Raw genomic sequence first — 18096 nt, 5'->3', positions numbered from 1 at the left:
GCGATAGATCTGCCAGTGTGTACTCGCCCTCATAATCTCACGCTCCAAAAAGAGATAAAAAACAAAAATGTTTTTTAACAGATTTTAAAGGAACACTTCACCTCTGGAAAGATGAATGTGTATTTAAAATGGGTCATTTATGTAGAAGAAATGTGAAATTATTTTTGAATTTGGAGCCCTCTAGACTGAGAAAAGCCAGAAAATGTATTTTTGGCTTATGGGGATGAAAGACAACAACTCCCAGAATGCACTTGCTTCGCTGCCCTAGGAGGCCACGCCTACCGGTAAGAGATCGCAGTAAACAACAAGGCTATGCTACTAGTGAGTCTCCGTCCTATGGTCTCCGTGAGTCTGCCCAGTATTTTGATGTCGCCCAAAATGTCCAGGATTCGGCTTTTGCGTTCTTCAGTCGCCATTCCTCATGTTTACTGTGACGAGCAGGAACGAGACTGACGGCCGCGGAGAACGATGCGAGCCCGGTGGCGTGATTACTGATGAGTGGCGCCGGCGCCTGTGAGACGCACCGGTCTCGTATCTCTCACGAAGGAGCGGGAATTTTCCTAGCAATGTTAAAACGCACATCAAACGATCACTTGTTTAGCGTTCATGTAAACACTACATTCAGATTCACCGATCGGAATGAATTCAGTTAGATTGAAACAAAAGGTGTGCATGTAAACTATGAATGCGACTGCAGAAAGCAAAAGCCGAATCCTGGACATTTTGGACGATCTAGACGGCCGGACATGTCCGGGAAAAAGAGGATGGTCACCGCTACTACTCAGCTTTCTCCACAGAATAAGAAAATGTTAGCTTAGCTTCCAAATAAAGAATGGCTGACACTATATGTACATTCTGTGAGTGAGATCCCTCTATGGGCGGGTTGAAAACATGCGGAACAGCGCCTTCTACTGGATAAATGATGAGCTAGTGTTTGTAGTCTTACCCTTATTCAAAGAAATGTGACTTCCTGCTTTTTATGACGCAAATTGACGATTTTTGCGTCATAAAAAGCAGGAAGTGGAACACTTAAATCCTTATTTCTCCCATCTCAGGGGAAAATAAGGGAATAAACCATGACCATTCGAAAATGTGACTGGGTTTCTAAAGATACAAAGTCTAATGCAAATGGGTGAAGTGTTCCTTTAACGGTAAATGATCATGATCGTGATTTTAACGGTAAAAAAACTACGGTTTGATGGAAAAGAGAAAAAAAGAGTTTTTCCCCCAACACCCTATTCACTAGGCTACTACTTTAAATGTAAAGAGTCATTTCTTATTACTTCCTATGATAAGCAAGCGTACTACCTCACATAAAGTGCTGGGAATATTTAAGTTCTCATCTTGTTTTATTTCAGACCTTAAAGGAGAACTCCAGCGTAAAATGAACCTTTGGTCTAATTACACATTGTTACCTAGTCAACCGTTATCTGAGATTTGTTTTCATGATTATCGAATGTAAATAGTTTTATCTCTAAAAACAGTTTAGCCTATAACGCTAGTATAACGCTAGTATATGGGGCATGGAGTAATGACAAACAAAAATCGCTTGTTAATACCACTAACAAGGCTCAAAATAGCCCCACACTAACACGGCAGCATAATGAGGGTCCCTACATGCAAACCGAAGCATTGAGAACTTTGACAGTGTCCAGACAGTTTAATAAGAAGATATTTTATACATACAGTCAACTTCACGTATACAAGCAGAATCCATCTTTGAAAAACAGACTCGATCAGTCGATCAACGAAACGCCGATCCAAATGCGCTGAACTGTGTAGAATCTCATATGGTCCAGCGCATTTAGATCGGCGTTTCGTTGATTGACTGATCGAGTCTGTTTTTCAAAGATGGCTTCTGCTTGTATACGTGAAGTTGACTGTCTTCTTATATCTTCTTATTAAACTGTCTGGACACTGTCAAAGTTCTCAATGCTTCGGTTTGAAGGTAGGGACCCTCATTATGCTGCCGTGTTAGTGTGGGGCTATTTTGAGCCTTGTTAGTGGTATTAACAAGCTATTTTTATTTGACATTACTCTATGCCCAATATACTAGCGTTATACTAGCGTTATAGGCTAAACTGTTTTTAGAGATAAAACTATTTACATTCGATAATCATGAAAACAAATCTCAGATAACGGTTGACTAGGTAACAATGTGTAATTAGACCAAAGGTTCATTTTGCGCTGGAGTTCTCCTTTAATAAACACATGCTCAAACTTACAAAACATTGATGAGTCGAACAAGTTCTGTAGCTTTACAAAATTAATATGCTGCAACTTCTGTAAAAATGACAAAGTGGCAAAGTGGTTGTCCAGCGTCGACTTCCGCCTGTGGTCCGACACACACACAGTTGCACGGAGTGCAAAATAATTTGCCCCCACTGTCATGTGACACACTGGGAAACTGCTCTGCGCGGTCTTTTGCGCTTATGTTTGTTGGCAAATGAGAATGATTTGCGGGCTTCATCATGGTTTCATCGGCATCGCGGGGTTTGCAGCTTTTCAATGATGTCGCGCAATTACGTCACTTCATAACGTTCCCATGGCAACAGGGCAAATTGCTTGTGTGAAGTAAACGCAACATTTTTCAACTTTCTGCTAAGATATATGTGACTTTTTGCAACGAAAATGCGGGGATTATGAAATCATGCAAGCCCGCATATTTTGCGCGCGGAAATCTGCACTTTATGCGGCGAAAGTGCGGCGTATTTGAAAAAATGCATCGCCCGCATAAATATGCGGACTTTGGCTGATTATGCATTGAATCATGCGATCGCATAATCGCGTTTTTCTGGAGGGACTGACTATATGCACAATACATAACTGTGATATGAACCTGATTTTAATTTTGTTTTGGAGCACATAGCTTATAGATAACAGTAAGGCTAACATATTCATACTAAAAGCCAAAAAACTGGGAACAGCCATTTGGGTGTCCGAAACCATTGTGGACGTTATTGATATTGATATGAGCGATTCATCTCACTCACTTCAGCCTCACAGGGATAGTTCTGGCAGTATTTACTCGCCCTCATAATCTCACGCTCCAAAAAGAGATAAAAAACAAAAATGATCGTGATTTTAACGGTAAAATACTGTAAAAATGCTACGGTGAAAAACTGTTAATTGGTTAACAGAAAGTTTCCGTACTATATACATGACCCGACCCGAGACCAACATTAATATCACTTTAAGTGATTTCTCTGATGCGCGCTCTCTGATGTGTGCGGTCTCTGCTACACGCAAACACACACACACACACACAACTCACACGCTACTAAGAGGTAAACTTTTATTATAGCCCTGAAACATCATGCCCGCAAAAATTGGACAGACATTACAGAGAAGCATAAGCGCAGTAGAGAATACAGCACTACGGGATCCAACCGCAAAAATAAGTAAATAAACGGCTTACCTTTCTTTGCTTTTCAAAACAATGTTCGCTAACTCTTCGCTAACTGGCTAATGTTACATAATATTAATGTGAACTTTTATTAACTCCCCACGCTCCGACTTCTCCCTGATGCTCTGCATGGTCAACTGTCGTGACACGTGCGTATATGCGTATTGCGTTTGTGTTGCTCAGACGATGTATAATATTTATAATATAATCAATATACAGCTAACAATATTTCATACACACTATGTGACGTGTGCTCTGCACGTATATTATGGGCACAATAAAAGGAGAGAAGCTAAATAAGCCCGAGTCCGACCCGAGCCCGATCTGTAAAAAAGAAAAGAAAAAAGACCCGAGCCCGGCCCGATTGGGCTTAGCGTGTCAGGTCCCGACGGGCTTGCAGACCTCGAATATACGGTACATAACTGTGATAGATATAACAGTACATTTAATGTCATTTTACAGTTTTTGAAAGTGAAAAAAAACAAGTCATTGTTAGCCTGGGTTTCCCCAGACTGCCTTTGCGCAGCGCGATTTTATTCTCGCTGAAAGGCAGTCTGGAAACCATGGACCTGATTTTCGCCTCGTTTAGGGAACCAATCACAGAACGGGGAGGGAGCAGCAAGACGATGACGACATCTTTGCGACACAACTAAGCAGTTTGTTTATATCTATGGAGTCAACATGGCAGCAGACGCGAAGCTACCTTTTGATGCAGCCTTAGATATTGTTCTAAGTAGTTTAGATCGCAAGTTTATTTAGAAAAAAGAGCAGCGTTTGGCGTTAAACCATTTCTCTACATTCGTCATCTGGTATAATAGAAACGATTGGCTATGAGCTACGTACAGGCGCATTTGATAGACATTCTTAGCACCCAATAAACGGCGCCGGCGCATTCGTAAACCACGCCTCAAATACGAGAAAATGCACATGTGGTTCCCAGACCCAAGTCTCAACGAGAATTGGGTCTGGCGTTAGCCAGGCTAAGTCATTGTATAATTTACAGTGAAAAAAATTAAATTGACATTCCCACAATTCCCTGCGTGACGCTTCACATTTGATGTGTTTTTGTTGAAATAACTGATATCTCTAAATAAGCTCTAACTTTAATAATGTCATGGTGCAAAGGACCCTAGGTTGAAATTACTCCGAACCATCAGATAATGAAATATGTTTTTTTTTACTGTAAATTTAAGTTAAGTCTGTAAAACCTAAAATGTTCCTACTGTATTTTTTATGGTAAATTTCTGGCAACCACAACTGCCGGGTTTTTTTACCGTAAATTTAACAGAATTATTTTGAACAGTGCAGTATAAGTCTCATGTGCATACGAGAACTGATAATCTTGTCCTTGGCCAAATCTCTGATCCGTTCTCGCTTCAACAAACATTTCATATCTCAAATGTTTGTTGTTGTTTTCTGGACCTTGTCAGACGTGAGAGCTGTTGTTGAAAAGAGTATGAAGACAGTTTTCAGTTTTTGGTTAAATTTCAACTAACCATTAAGGATTGAGATTTTTCTCATTGGTTGTTGTTCCACATTTATTTATTCCATATCCCTCATTTCCTAGTAAACATCCTGGTTTTCAAAACCAAACCAAATTTTTTGTATTAAAATGGCACCTGTACACAATGTGCACTGTTTTATGCAGGATTGCTTAATATTGGGATAGGAAGATGAACCTCTTGACCTGTGTCTTCATGTTTCAATCCTCAGAGATTGTGGTGTTATTGTGCTCAGATAAGTTTAACACTCTTCCCAAACAAAGATGGATATCTCCTTCCTGAGTAAAGATAAGGCTCCGCGAGACTTTGACTCTTGCGAAACGCAGAGGACCATCTGTGAGATTCACTTTAAATCAGTTACACAGTAACACTTTCTCATGACTTTAGTGTATGTGATACTTTGGCCTAAGATTGTCAATCAACTGGTGTGTAAGTAAAAGATAATGTACATCCAGCTGGTGGTTCTCTAAACATTCCCCCCCGACAGGATGATGAGGACCCGAAGCCGAGGTTATTCTAAGAGACCCACCGGCTGGATGTACATTATCCCGGTTATTACACGGCTACTTGCCACAGAAGTAAATTATTAGACACAAAATATTGATCTGAGTTGAAATATTTGATTAGGTCTTTAAACGCAAAGCTTCCCGAAGAGAGCAGTTTCAAACTAGACGGACATTTAAAGGATACGGTATACAGTCATAACACTTATTACACAACATTACACAACATTTCAACACATACATAATTATTTGAGATATTGATTTCAGATTAAATTAAAACCGTACCTGTTTGTATCGTATAATCCAACAGCGAACAAAACAATAGTCACAAAATGGCCGCCGCAGCGTTTGTCCCCCTGCAGTCGATCATTTTGTCCCTTAAAACTCATCTCTGATCACCAAAATGACATCTTTAAACGATTCCTTGAAAAAATATGCCAAATAAGCTTGAATGTAACTCGACACCCTTGCCTCATTTAGTATTCGCGGTTCTATGAATATGCAAATGAGCCCCGCCTCCACTCACTCACTCACTGGTTGGCGATCACACGTTGATCTGATTGGTTACAAGGTAGTTTGTGACGTCAGAAACACCAGCGATTTCAAACCGTGTGTTTGAGACTGTCTTTGGTTCACTGCAGTTTTAAGCAGAAAATACTCAGCAATGCTGTCGACTTATGAACTTACACATGGCTTGTCTTATAAAAACATAACATAGACACATATAAGGCTGTGAAACAATTAATCACGATTAATAGCATCCGAAATAAAAGTTTGTGTTTACATAATATATGTGTGTGTACTGTGTATAATTAATTTTTATATATAAACAGACACACATGCATGTATATATTTGAGAAATATTTGCATTTATATATTGCATATATATTTTTATATAATTTATATTATACAGAAATAGAAATATTTTATATATAATAACACATTTTTCTTAAATATATACATGCATGTGTGTGTATTAATATTTACAAAATAATTATACACAGTACACACACATATATTATGTAAACACAAACTTTATTAACATTATTATTAATCGTTTCACAGCCCTACAAATAAACAACATTAAAAACTTGTTTTTTCACCACAGGGGGACTTTAAGTGTTATTAAAGATTGTCCTTATATTATTTCCTTCATCGTGCACATCATTAATACAGCCATTTGTGACACGACTGACTAACAGATACGCAATAGCTCTTGCATTAAACATATTCAATACTGTCAGTTTATTTTTAGGTAGCACTTTTCCTATTCGGACAGGACTAGTTTTCCTGGAGAAATGTGTGTTTCACAGATGCACTTTTTGAGATTTTAATCCTGTCTGAATGTCAAGTCTGTTTTTCTCACACAACCTCTACAAAAATTCCAGAGCAAATGACCTGCTGTTTTTCCTCTGCGAAATCTAATCCCGTCCCAATGTGAATGTCTGTTCAATGTGTTTTTGACTGACCTGAGCCACCGTCTGCACACTAATCTGGCTGATCTTTGCATCACGGACTGCATCGGATGAAAACGTAATGCAATATAATAAATGATGGAGAGCTATATCACTGGGATATATGCTGTCGACTTATGAACTTACACATGGTGTGTCTTAAAGCAGATTAAAAACACCACATAGACATATAAACAACATTAAAAGCTGGATTTTCACCACAGGGGGACTTTTTTTTGGATATTTTTTTTGGATATTTTTTTGGAGAAAACAGAAATGATATGCTTGTCATTTCATAAAAGCCCTTAACATGAATTCTTCTGTGAACGCTTGTGTATAATTTGTGTTGTAAAGCTGTTTAAATAATAATTTTTACAGTTACAGTTCAGGGTTTATAGTGTTGTGATGTGATGTCATGGCGATGAAGTTGTGAAATTGGATATTACCTTACATAGGAAAGGTTAGCAAGCAATTTATCTATTTACATATTTTATAGGGGTGAGCACTTGTTGTAACACACATGGTCTAAAACTGTCCACACATGCCAGCATGACGAAACTTAGTGTATTTACTAGTTGCCATATCAACACTATATAGAGAAAAACTGCACCAAAATTAAAAAAAAATCTATGGAAGATATCACTGAACATTTATTTAACCATAGCAAAATACATTTTTCATGTCTGTTTTTTTGTGTTTATTTAAAATTAGACAAAATCTGATATTATTTGAATCTTATATCTGTTCTTTATTGCTGATCTAAAAGTTTCGCTGAACTAACTTAGTTCACTTTTTAAAAATTTGCTGATAATTTACTCACCCCGATGTCATCCAAGATGTCCATGTCTTTCTTTCTTCAGTCGAAAAGAAATGAAGGTTTTTGATGAACACATTTCTCCATATAATGGACGTCAATGGGCCCCAAACGGGTCAAGGTCCAGATGACAGTGTCAGCGCCGCTTCAACGGGCTTTAAACGACACCAGACGATGAATACGGGTCTTATCTAGCGAAACCATCGTCATTTCAAAAATAAATAAAAAAGTTTAAGTTTTTTAAGCACAAACGCTCGCCTTGCTCTGTTCTGTGATGCGCGTTCGTGACGTCATTAATACGCAGTTACGCTGAAAAGGTCACGCTTGACGAGTCAGTGTTTACAGATGTGCGGAAGGAGGACCATACACACATATTCACATGTCTTTGTGTCAGTTTATCGTTTAAAATGCCCGTAGCGTGTGCGTATCCTGGTGTTGGAATATTAAAAAGCCTAAAAGAAAATTTTCGTCAGGATAGAAATGTTTTACTTTTCACAGAAGCGTGACCTTTTCAGCGTAACTGCGTATTACGTGACGTCACGAACGCGCATCACAGAACAGAGCAAGGCGAGCGCTTGTGCTTAAAAAACTTAAACTTTTTTATTTATTTGTGAAATGACGATGGTTTCGCTAGATAAGAGCCGTATTCATCGTCTGGTGTCGTTTAAAGCCCGTTGAAGCGGCGCTGACACTCATCTGGACCTTGACCCGTTTGGGGCCCATTGACGTCCATTATATGGAGAAATGTGTTCATCAAAAACCTTCATTTCTTTTCGACTGAAGAAAGAAAGACATGGACATCTTGGATGACATCGGGGTGAGTAAATTATCAGCAAAAGTATTTTTAAAAGTGAACTAATCCTTTAAGCTGGACTATGACGCTATTTTCTTCTAGAAACAAACTGTGTTGCATTATTTTCCTGTTATCTCTGTAAAGCTGCTTTGAAACACTGTATTGTAAAAAGCGCTATATAAATAAAGATGACTTGACTTGACGAAGTGTTTCGTGACCCCCTCCAGGGCCAGACGGTCACGTGACGCGCTACGGCCTAGCATGGCTAGCGCAGAACAGCTACGAGGGCCAGAAGAGAAGTGCCATGCAGCCCCGTGTGCTGTGGGACGCGGACGTCTACGCCAGCGCTCGGGTTCCCAGTGCACGCTGGGAGAAGTTCATGAGCTGCGACGAGGAGCTGAAGAACTTCCTCAACTGCTTCTTGCTTTACGGAATCGCCTTCGTCGAAGACGTCCCAGCGACCCTCGAAGCCACAGAAACCGTGACCCAAAGAGTGAGCCTCATCAGGTCAGGCCTCGCGGTGTCTGCTCATACATGACTTGTTTTGATAGGCGATAGATCTTCTCTCCTCTCATTTCTTTACCGTAACGTCATCCGATGTTTTGTGTCTTTTGGGGAATGTCCAGAGAGACCATGTATGGGCGGATGTGGAACTTCACTTCAGATTTCTCTCGTGGAGACACGGCCTACACAAAGCTGGCCCTGGACCGCCACACCGACACCTCATACTTTCAGGAACCCTGCGGGTAAACATGAAACTCATAAACATGAGACCGGCTTAACTCCTGTCGGCCAGATCCAGTTCCTCACAGCATGTGTAGTCGATCTCAGGGACTCACATTCTGCTCTATTATAAGAGCTTAGAGTAAACAGTGACCACTGAAGTAACTTTAGATTATAGTTAAAGCGGTGGTTGAGTATGATTTGACTTTTCTAACTGTAGTTAGTGTGTAATGTTGTGTTTTCTAACTGTAGTTAGTGTGTAATGTTGTGTTTTCTAACTGTAGTTAGTGTGTAATGTTGTGTTTTCTAACTGTAGTTAGTGTGTAATGTTGTGTTGTCTAACTGTAGTTAGTGTGTAATGTTGTGTTTTCTAACTGTAGTTAGTGTGTAATGTTGTGTTTTCTAACTGTAGTTAGTGTGTAATGTTGTGTTGTCTAACTGTAGTTAGTGTGTAATGTTGTGTTGTCTAACTGTAGTTAGTGTGTAATGTTGTGTTGTCTAACTGTAGTTAGTGTGTAATGTTGTGTTTTCTAACTGTAGTTAGTGTGTAATGTTGCTGTTTGATCATAAACAACATCTGCAAAGTTACAACGCTCAAAGTTCAAAGCAAAGGGAGATATTTGCTTTTAAAGAAAAGGACTACAACAAACGGCTGGTAGGAACTACACGACATTCCTCCGGGTTAGTGACATCACCAACCCTAAATTTACATAAGCCCCGCCCCCTGAACACGCAGTCCATGTTGAGAAGAGGAAGAGTTGTTGTAGTCGAGCACATTTGTGAGTCAGCTCAAACTTTAGCATCCATCTTTTCACATGCAATAGAAAGTCACTCTGTGTGCATCTCACAACAGTTCCTATACGAGCGATTTATAGATTATCATGACAGAATATGCTAATTGAAGATAGTTAACTCCACATCAGCGACATAAACTTATCAACTAACCATTCAGAGACGTCCTGTTGCTTCTACATGTTGTTCTTCTTGAGTCTCTCCATCTTTGTCTGACTCCGGTTTAACATTAAAGGCAGAACAGTTTCTGTCATTTTAGTGTGTGTGTGTGTGTGTGTGAGGTAATCGCAGCTCCTAACACACGTGAGCTCTTGAAGCTCCGCCCTCTGCAGCAGCTCATTTGCATTTAAAGGGCCAGACACAAAACGATGCGTTTTTGCAAACCCTCGAAAAGTGACAACTTTAACATGCTATATAAAAATATCTGTGGGGTATTTTGAGCTAAAACTTCACACACACACTCTGGGGACATCAGAGACTTATTCTACATCTTGTGAAAATGGCATGTTACCACCCCTTTAAAATTATATATAGATTACATATAAAGAGATTTGATATTTCTTTACTGATATTCACACTTCCCTACCCAGTTATCAGTTTAATACTTATCATCAATGGCAGAGCAGCCATAGAGATGGATAGAAATAGTAATTTTATTTGAGTGTGATAAGTGAAGTGTTGTAATCGGTCTCCGGGTCCGTCAGCATCCAGGTGTTTCACTGTCTGAGGCACGAGGGAACGGGCGGCAGGACTCTTCTGGTGGACGGGTTCCACGCCGCTGACGCCGTCCTCCGGCGAACGCCCGGGAACTTCGAGCTGCTTTCCCACGTGCCGATCAAACACGAGTACGTGGAGAACCTGAGTGCGCACCGCAACCACATGATCGGCATCGGCCCCGTGCTCAACGTGTATCCCTGGAACAACGAGGTCTACATGATCCGGTGAGACCTCGTGTTTCTTTGTACTTGCTTTCTTGAAACTTCAAATTGAGTAAATAGACTTCGTAATGTCAAATCACATTAATTTCTATAGCGCTTTTCATAATACACTATGGGCCCTATTTTAACGTTCTGAAACGCAAGTGTCAAAGCGCAAGTAACTTTGTGGGCGGATCCCTGGCGCTGTTGCTATTTTCCCGGCGGGATAAATGCCTCTAGCGCCTGGCGCTAATCTAAAATGTGTTGGTCTGAAGTAGCTTCATTATTCATAGGTGTGGTTTGGGCGTAACGTGAAATAAACCAATCAGAGCGTCCTCTCACATTCCCTTTAAGAGCCGGCGCGCTTGTTCCACGGCGGATTGCTATTATAACGGCGGTTATATTTGCCGGCGCACGCCAGGAGCGGTTCACAGCCGAGGAGACAGACGCTCTCGTCAGGACCGTAAAACACAGAGAAGTGACATTGGGGATGATGGAGAAACCACACAAATTAGCTTCGGTTAAACAGGCGTATAATTTGGGTAAATGTGTAGCCTAATCTAGATTTTTTTTTTTTTTAATCTAGATAGATCTTTTCCACATCTTCACAGACACAACAATGATTTCCCTCGTTTGTTAATATTTGTTCTTGTAATAATGTATGATTTGCAAAAATGAAAACTGCTGCGTCTGTTCATAATTATTAGAGAATCAAAGTGGATGCGCGTTAACACGCTACATTATGGCCAAGCACGCGCCCTTAAAATACCATATCACTAACATGCAACGCGCCACTGTCTTTAGACTGTTTTTTTTCCTGGTCAGTGGCGCAATTGCTTTCTAAAACTGCAAAATAGCACCAGGGAAGTTTTGAGCCGGAACACGCTCCTCTTTGCGCTGAACCGCCCCCGCGAGCGCAAGTTCATTCCCTGATTTACCGACGCGCGTCTGTGGAGGGAAAAGTCCGCTGTGCGCGGGTGCAAAATAGGAATGATACATGCGTCGGTGTTCAAAGTCAATTGCGCTGGGTGCAAGATAGCGCCCATTGTTTCAAAGCAGCTTGACATGGATTAATCATTACAATATCTTACTATCTTAAAGCCTTATTGTCACATTTAGCAGATTAGAGCTGGGTGATAATACAGTAGTTAAGATTAGCTGTATAGTATATGTTACCGTACGCGAGTGTGCAGTGCTACTTCATAAAAACTAGAGATTTTTAATGTCAGATTTTGTAATATTTGCATTGTTCATTTTTTTAAGGAGACACTGCCTCCCTCGCCTCCTCTGAGGAAACGTCCCTCCCTGTCATATATCCACTTTTCTATAAAGAGCTGGCCGATAATATAGTTTACATCTTGTGACAATATAAACAATAGTATATATTACTTTTTATGAGTGTACTGCAGGTATGCTTCAGGTAAAGTAGGGTTTACTATTTATCCAGCTTTTAATATATTTCGCTCGGCGATAATATAGTGGACTTTTTTTAGGATTTAAGGAAGTTACAACCAGTGGATCTCTGAGCTGAGTGAGTGGAGGCGGGGCTCATTTGCATATTCATAGAACCGAATATACTAAATGAGGCAATGGTGTCGAGTTACATTCAAGATATTTTAAGGCATGAATAAATATTTTTCATGGGATTTTTTTTTTTAAATATGTCATTCTGGTGATCAAAGATGAGTTTTAATGGATAAAATGATTTGGGGAACTTTAAATTTAACAGTGGTAATTTCTCGCTAGAAATAGCATCAAAAGTGGAAAACGTTGGTCACCGGCCTACATTTACACAACTTTAATTTAATTTAATTTAATTTAATTAGTTTATTTGTCAGGGACAATGTACAAAATACATTAATCTTACGAAAAGATGTTTTGTCCCAGAGTTAGCTAATGCTATTTTCCATCGGCAGGTGCACACAATATTAAAACATTACATTGCAAATAACTGTCAGTAGCACTAACAAATACATGCAATATTAGTTAAACAATGAACATTTAAAACTAGATGTTTAAATGAAAAACTAACCAAAAAACCAGCACAGTCTAAAATATGTACAACATAATCAACAAAATGTACTTCAATATTACATTTGTAGACTTTAAGTGTGCGGATGCTGACTGCTGGTTATCGAGGATGTATTTCTTTAAGTTTCGAGAGAAATGATTGAGATCTACAGACAACTTTAGACTGTCTGGAAGTTGATTCCATTGTTTAATGGCTTTAAATGAGAAGGCTTTCTGTGCAAAGGCAGAGGATCTTTTCGGGATAGCACAATTTCTGTGAGCAGTGGAGCGGAGGATGTTCGGTTTGTTTGTTCAGAATAAAGTTGTATGAATTTTTTCATTGACTTTGAACTTTCAAATGACATGCATATATAATTTTAGCTTTGCACTGTTAAAATCAATAGGCTTCACGCATGTAATAGTACTGATGTTCGGGAAATCAGCACTCTATATTCTTTATTATAGGCTTTTATAAATATTAAAGCTACACTGTGTAACTTTTTTAGTTTATTCTTAGCTAAAAACACTTAGTTCTTTCATAAATATATGTGCTCATTAATGTATATTTACTTCGTTCAAGTAATAAAGTATTCTCGTGAGTGTATAATATGCCATTGAAAATACATACGGGTGAGGGGTTCGAATGTCGGTCGCCATGTTGCCCCTCCATCTTGAAAGTACATTAGCCAAAGAGGGACATACCCGTTAATTCAAGCTTTGCCTTTCGCGTCTCCGCAATTCACTGGCACCGGCCCTGATTTTATTTTTTCCCCTCCCTCTCCCTCTCCCTCTCCCTCCGTCACATCAGCTGATCTCTGCTCACGGAGAAAATGATATAGCCTACAATGTAAAGGTTGCCTTACGCTAGTGATGTCGTACAATATACAGAATAACGATAGCACTGATTAAAGTTACTTTACTAAGATTAGCTTGCATTCGTCTGGGACTGATAGCTGATGTTAGCAATGAAATGGTAAAAAAATAACGAAAACATAAAACTATTATTCATTTTACATAGATGTCATAACCTATATGTTAACTGACAAATTAAATTACTGCTAATAATAATAGTTTTCTAAAGTAACCTCATCACTTGAAGGAATACTCATGGACGAGGTCGAACTGGAAGCCATGTTAATCTTGGACTACATTGGCCACCGTAGGAGTTAAAACGAAATTGGAATTGAGAGGAACAGAAACTAATATTCCCTGGATGGTCATATACCTTTTCACCGCTAGATGGGGGTAAAAATCACACAGTGTAGCTTTAAAAACAAGCGCCATTTTTTCCCCTGTATATCTCAAATTTTGGGAGCATTTTTATTAATTTTGGTGGCATTTTTGCTCCAAGCCCCGTTAATATTTGACCCTGCCTAGTGTGTGTGTGTGTGTGTGTCTGCTGATGTTGTGTTTGGTTGATTTGCAGGTATAATAACTACGACCGCTCTGTGATGAACACAGTGGCTCATGACGTGGTGCGGCGCTGGTACGCGGCTCACAGAGAGCTGACCGCAGAACTGAGGAGACCCGAGAACGAGCTGTGGGTCAAACTCAAACCCGGCAAGGTACCAGTCTCCTCACACGCTGGTGGAAGCCGGCTAACAACATGCCTGGCTCATATTTTACAACACGAAAAGAGTTTCCTCTGGGTGCATCTCTCAATCAGCTTAAAAAATACATTATGATAAATAATTTTGATTGTTATGATGGATAGATGCACTTTTATGATGGATAGATGCACTTTTATCATGGATAGATGCACTTTTATGATGGATAGATGCACTTTTATGATGGATAGATGCACTTTTATGATGGATAGATGCACTTTTATGATGGATAGATGCACTTTTATCATGGATAGATGCACTTTTATGATGGATAGATGCACTTTTATGATGGATAGATGCACTTTTATCATGGATAGATGCACTTTTATGATGGATAGATGCACTTTTATCATGGATAGATGCACTTTTATGATGGACAGATGCACTTTTATGATTGATAGATGCACTTTTATGATGGATAGATGCACTTTTATGATGGATAGATGCACTTTTATCATGGATAGATGCACTTTTATGATGGATAGATGCACTTTTATGATTGATAGATGCACTTTTATGATGGATAGATGCACTTTTATGATGGATAGATGCATTTTAATGATGACAGATGCATCTTTATGATGGATAGATGTACTTTTATTATGGATAGATGCACTTTTATGATGGATAGATGCACTTTTATTATGGATAGATGCACTTTTATGATGGATAGATGCACTTTTATCATGGATAGATGCACTTTTATGATGGACAGATGCACTTTTATTATTATTATTATTATTATTAAAAATTTTTTTTTTTTTTATATAACTCTGATTGTATTCGTCTGAAAGAAGAATGTCATATACAGCTAGGATGCTTTAGGGGGGAGTAAATCATGGGCTAATTTTCATTTTTGGGTGAAGTATCCCTTTAATATGGCTGAGTCCCTGATCAGTGCCTTCTGTGAACTAGGGAGCTGACTGAGACGCACCCTCTATTTCTGAAGGCGGCAACTAAAATTTAGTTGGAAATAGATGCAATACAGATGTAAATGAATATGTGAATCTAATTGCATAATTTCGGGCACATGTAAACGATGTTCAGAATCATATTGGATGTATTATTGATGTAAGTCAGTGCATGTAAACACAGCTCCTGTTGTTTTGTCCCAGGTTCTGTTCATTGATAACTGGCGTGTCCTGCACGGCAGAGAGTCGTTCACGGGCCTGAGGCAGCTGTGCGGATGCTATCTGACCCGGGACGACGTGCTGAACACGGCCCGATCTCTGGGACTCCAGGCCTGAACGCTCCACTACCCCGAGGACACGCTACACCATCATTCAGAAAACACCCGTGTACAGCGATAGCAGATTTACAGCAGGATCACAACAACTCTTTCAGACGCCATTAACCTATGATCATGGCAGCAAGGATATAAAGACTTCACTTAACTCTCAATTTTAATATATGTACAGTATAAGAATTGATCTGTCTCTCTATCTGTACACATTTAACAATCAACTCAGCTCTTTGTTAGAATGATTTTACTATTTTAATTAAATTAGTTTTTTGTAGTGGATGATGTATCTTTTTGATCCAAAATGCTTTCTTTCCACAGACAAACAGATAGTTGTAATCAAAGGTGTTTGTATGTAAACAAAAATGTTTTGGCTGTACTAAAGCATAAAAATACCATATGTTTGCTTTACAGATATTTAGGAAACAAGTTGACATACTTTTTTTATTTTATTATTAATGCAGAATGTACATAACAAAACAGGGAACAATCAACAATGTAAGACACTTCCATTGAGACTAACACACATTTTGAATCTGAGAAGGAAAAAACAAGAAAAGAAAAAGGAGCCAGGGCGAAGACAAACAGGTACAGATATAGACATCAAAGACAAATATATTTAAATAGTAAATGTTTTGACCGAGAGAAACATTTTTTACAACATGAAACATTTTAACAAACTCACATAGAAATATATTAAAGGAGGGCTTACACAAGTTCACATGCTTGTTTCTCTGAAAAACACTACTACAGCCGGTTATTGTCCTTTGAAATGTGGTTCCGTGTCGGAGTGTCTGATTTGTTTTGATCTGTGTGACTCCGCCCACTGACAATTCACCCAATAGTATTTCGACACCCCTGGTTGCCAGTTGGCGGGAAACTCCGCGTATTGCAGCCGAGGAAACAGCGAACAAACTGGGTCAGATATCACAGATTCTACACGACTTTATAATCCTCGAAAACCCATCTAAAAAAGCTCTACCATGATATGAGGAATATTAAAACGGATATATAGCCTATTAGCTGATTAACTTTCAGTATAAAGCTGAGCTCGTCACGCTCGTGGCTGTTGTGTCACGTGTTCTCAATCTGGCAACCCGCGTGAGCGTCTGAGGAGAAAAGGCGGGAGAATCAACTCCAATATTTTGTGTCTAAACTGCATTATCGATTTTGTTCAACTACTATGTGTCAATATTACACATTGCACAGAAGATCCTTCGCTTAACCGAAACATCGGAATGAAGGAAATGTCTTAAAATGGTTGTAAATGCAGGGTATTTCTATGGGGTTGTGCCTTAACAGTGATGTGAGAATGCAGAGTTTAAATATATATCCTGCAATATTTATACATGGTATGTATATTTTAATCTGTAACATTTTAACACCCTGTTTCTTATATAAAATGATCTCAAATTAATGTACACACAAAAATACCAATGTTACCTCTAGAAAATAAATTGAATTCCTTGCATTTTTGTCTTGTTGACTTTGACTGTTGTCTCACTGGTTTTTATTTTATTTTAGCTTAGACAAGGCTGTAGACAATGTACCTAATAAAATAAAATGCATACAATACATATAAAGTATACACATGACATATTGGCATTTTTACATATAAAAATGTACATGTAAAAATGCCAATATGTGTATACTTTATATGTATTGTATGCATTTTAATTGGTTAGGTACATTGTCTACAGCCTTGTCTAATTATTACATAATTTAGTAATTTTACAAAATAATCTCTAATAGTATCCTGAAAAGGGGACATTTCTTTCTTTCTTTCTTTCTTTCTTTCTTTCTTTCTTTCTTTCTTTCTTTCTTTCTTTTTTGTTTCTTTCTTTCTTTTGTTGCTAAGTTTAGATGTGATGTTTCAGACATCTTAAAACATAATGGCCAACTGAGTGAAATCATTCAATTTAAATGATCTGTGTTATTATAACAACGTATCTTCAATTATAAAATACATTTTCCTTTCAGAAGCCTTGTTTGTCATCAGTTATTCAACTAAATTGTCAAAACACAATTTTAAATAGAATGGTTAATTTAGTATTTTGCATAAAGACCCGTGCTGAGTGATTAGTCAAATTACAGTGAGATGAAATTATGAACAATTATGTGAAAACTAGTTAGAAACTATTTCATTACACATTTTAGGTAATCTGACTACTTTTGGATTCATTTTAGATTATATTATATAAGTATATTATCAAATTTGAATAGGATAATCTTGTACAACACACACACACACACACAAAACACTGATGTGTATTAACGTCAGAGTTTTGTTAGAAGGAATAGTTTGTATAGGTTGATGAAAAGGTATAATTAATTA

General features: G+C 38.5%; 1 protein-coding gene across 1 annotated transcript in view; it reads left to right on the top strand.

Annotated features, from left to right (window-relative positions):
* Positions 1–16043, top strand: part of tmlhe (trimethyllysine hydroxylase, epsilon) — an 18780-nt gene extending 2737 nt beyond the window's left edge. The window contains exons 4-8 of the mRNA XM_079585043.1: positions 8700–8979; positions 9099–9218; positions 10692–10928; positions 14341–14479; positions 15637–16043. Of these exons, the coding sequence (XP_079441169.1) occupies positions 8700–8979; positions 9099–9218; positions 10692–10928; positions 14341–14479; positions 15637–15768 (908 nt within the window). The 3' untranslated portion in view covers positions 15769–16043. The remainder of the gene's footprint in view (positions 1–8699; positions 8980–9098; positions 9219–10691; positions 10929–14340; positions 14480–15636) is intronic.
* Positions 16044–18096: the final 2053 nt, after the last annotated feature.

Source organism: Phoxinus phoxinus, assembly GCF_949152265.1.
Source record: "Phoxinus phoxinus genome assembly, chromosome: 17".
NCBI classification, from domain to species: Eukaryota; Metazoa; Chordata; class Actinopteri; order Cypriniformes; family Leuciscidae; genus Phoxinus; species Phoxinus phoxinus.
This window is presented reverse-complemented; position numbering and strand designations above follow the sequence as displayed.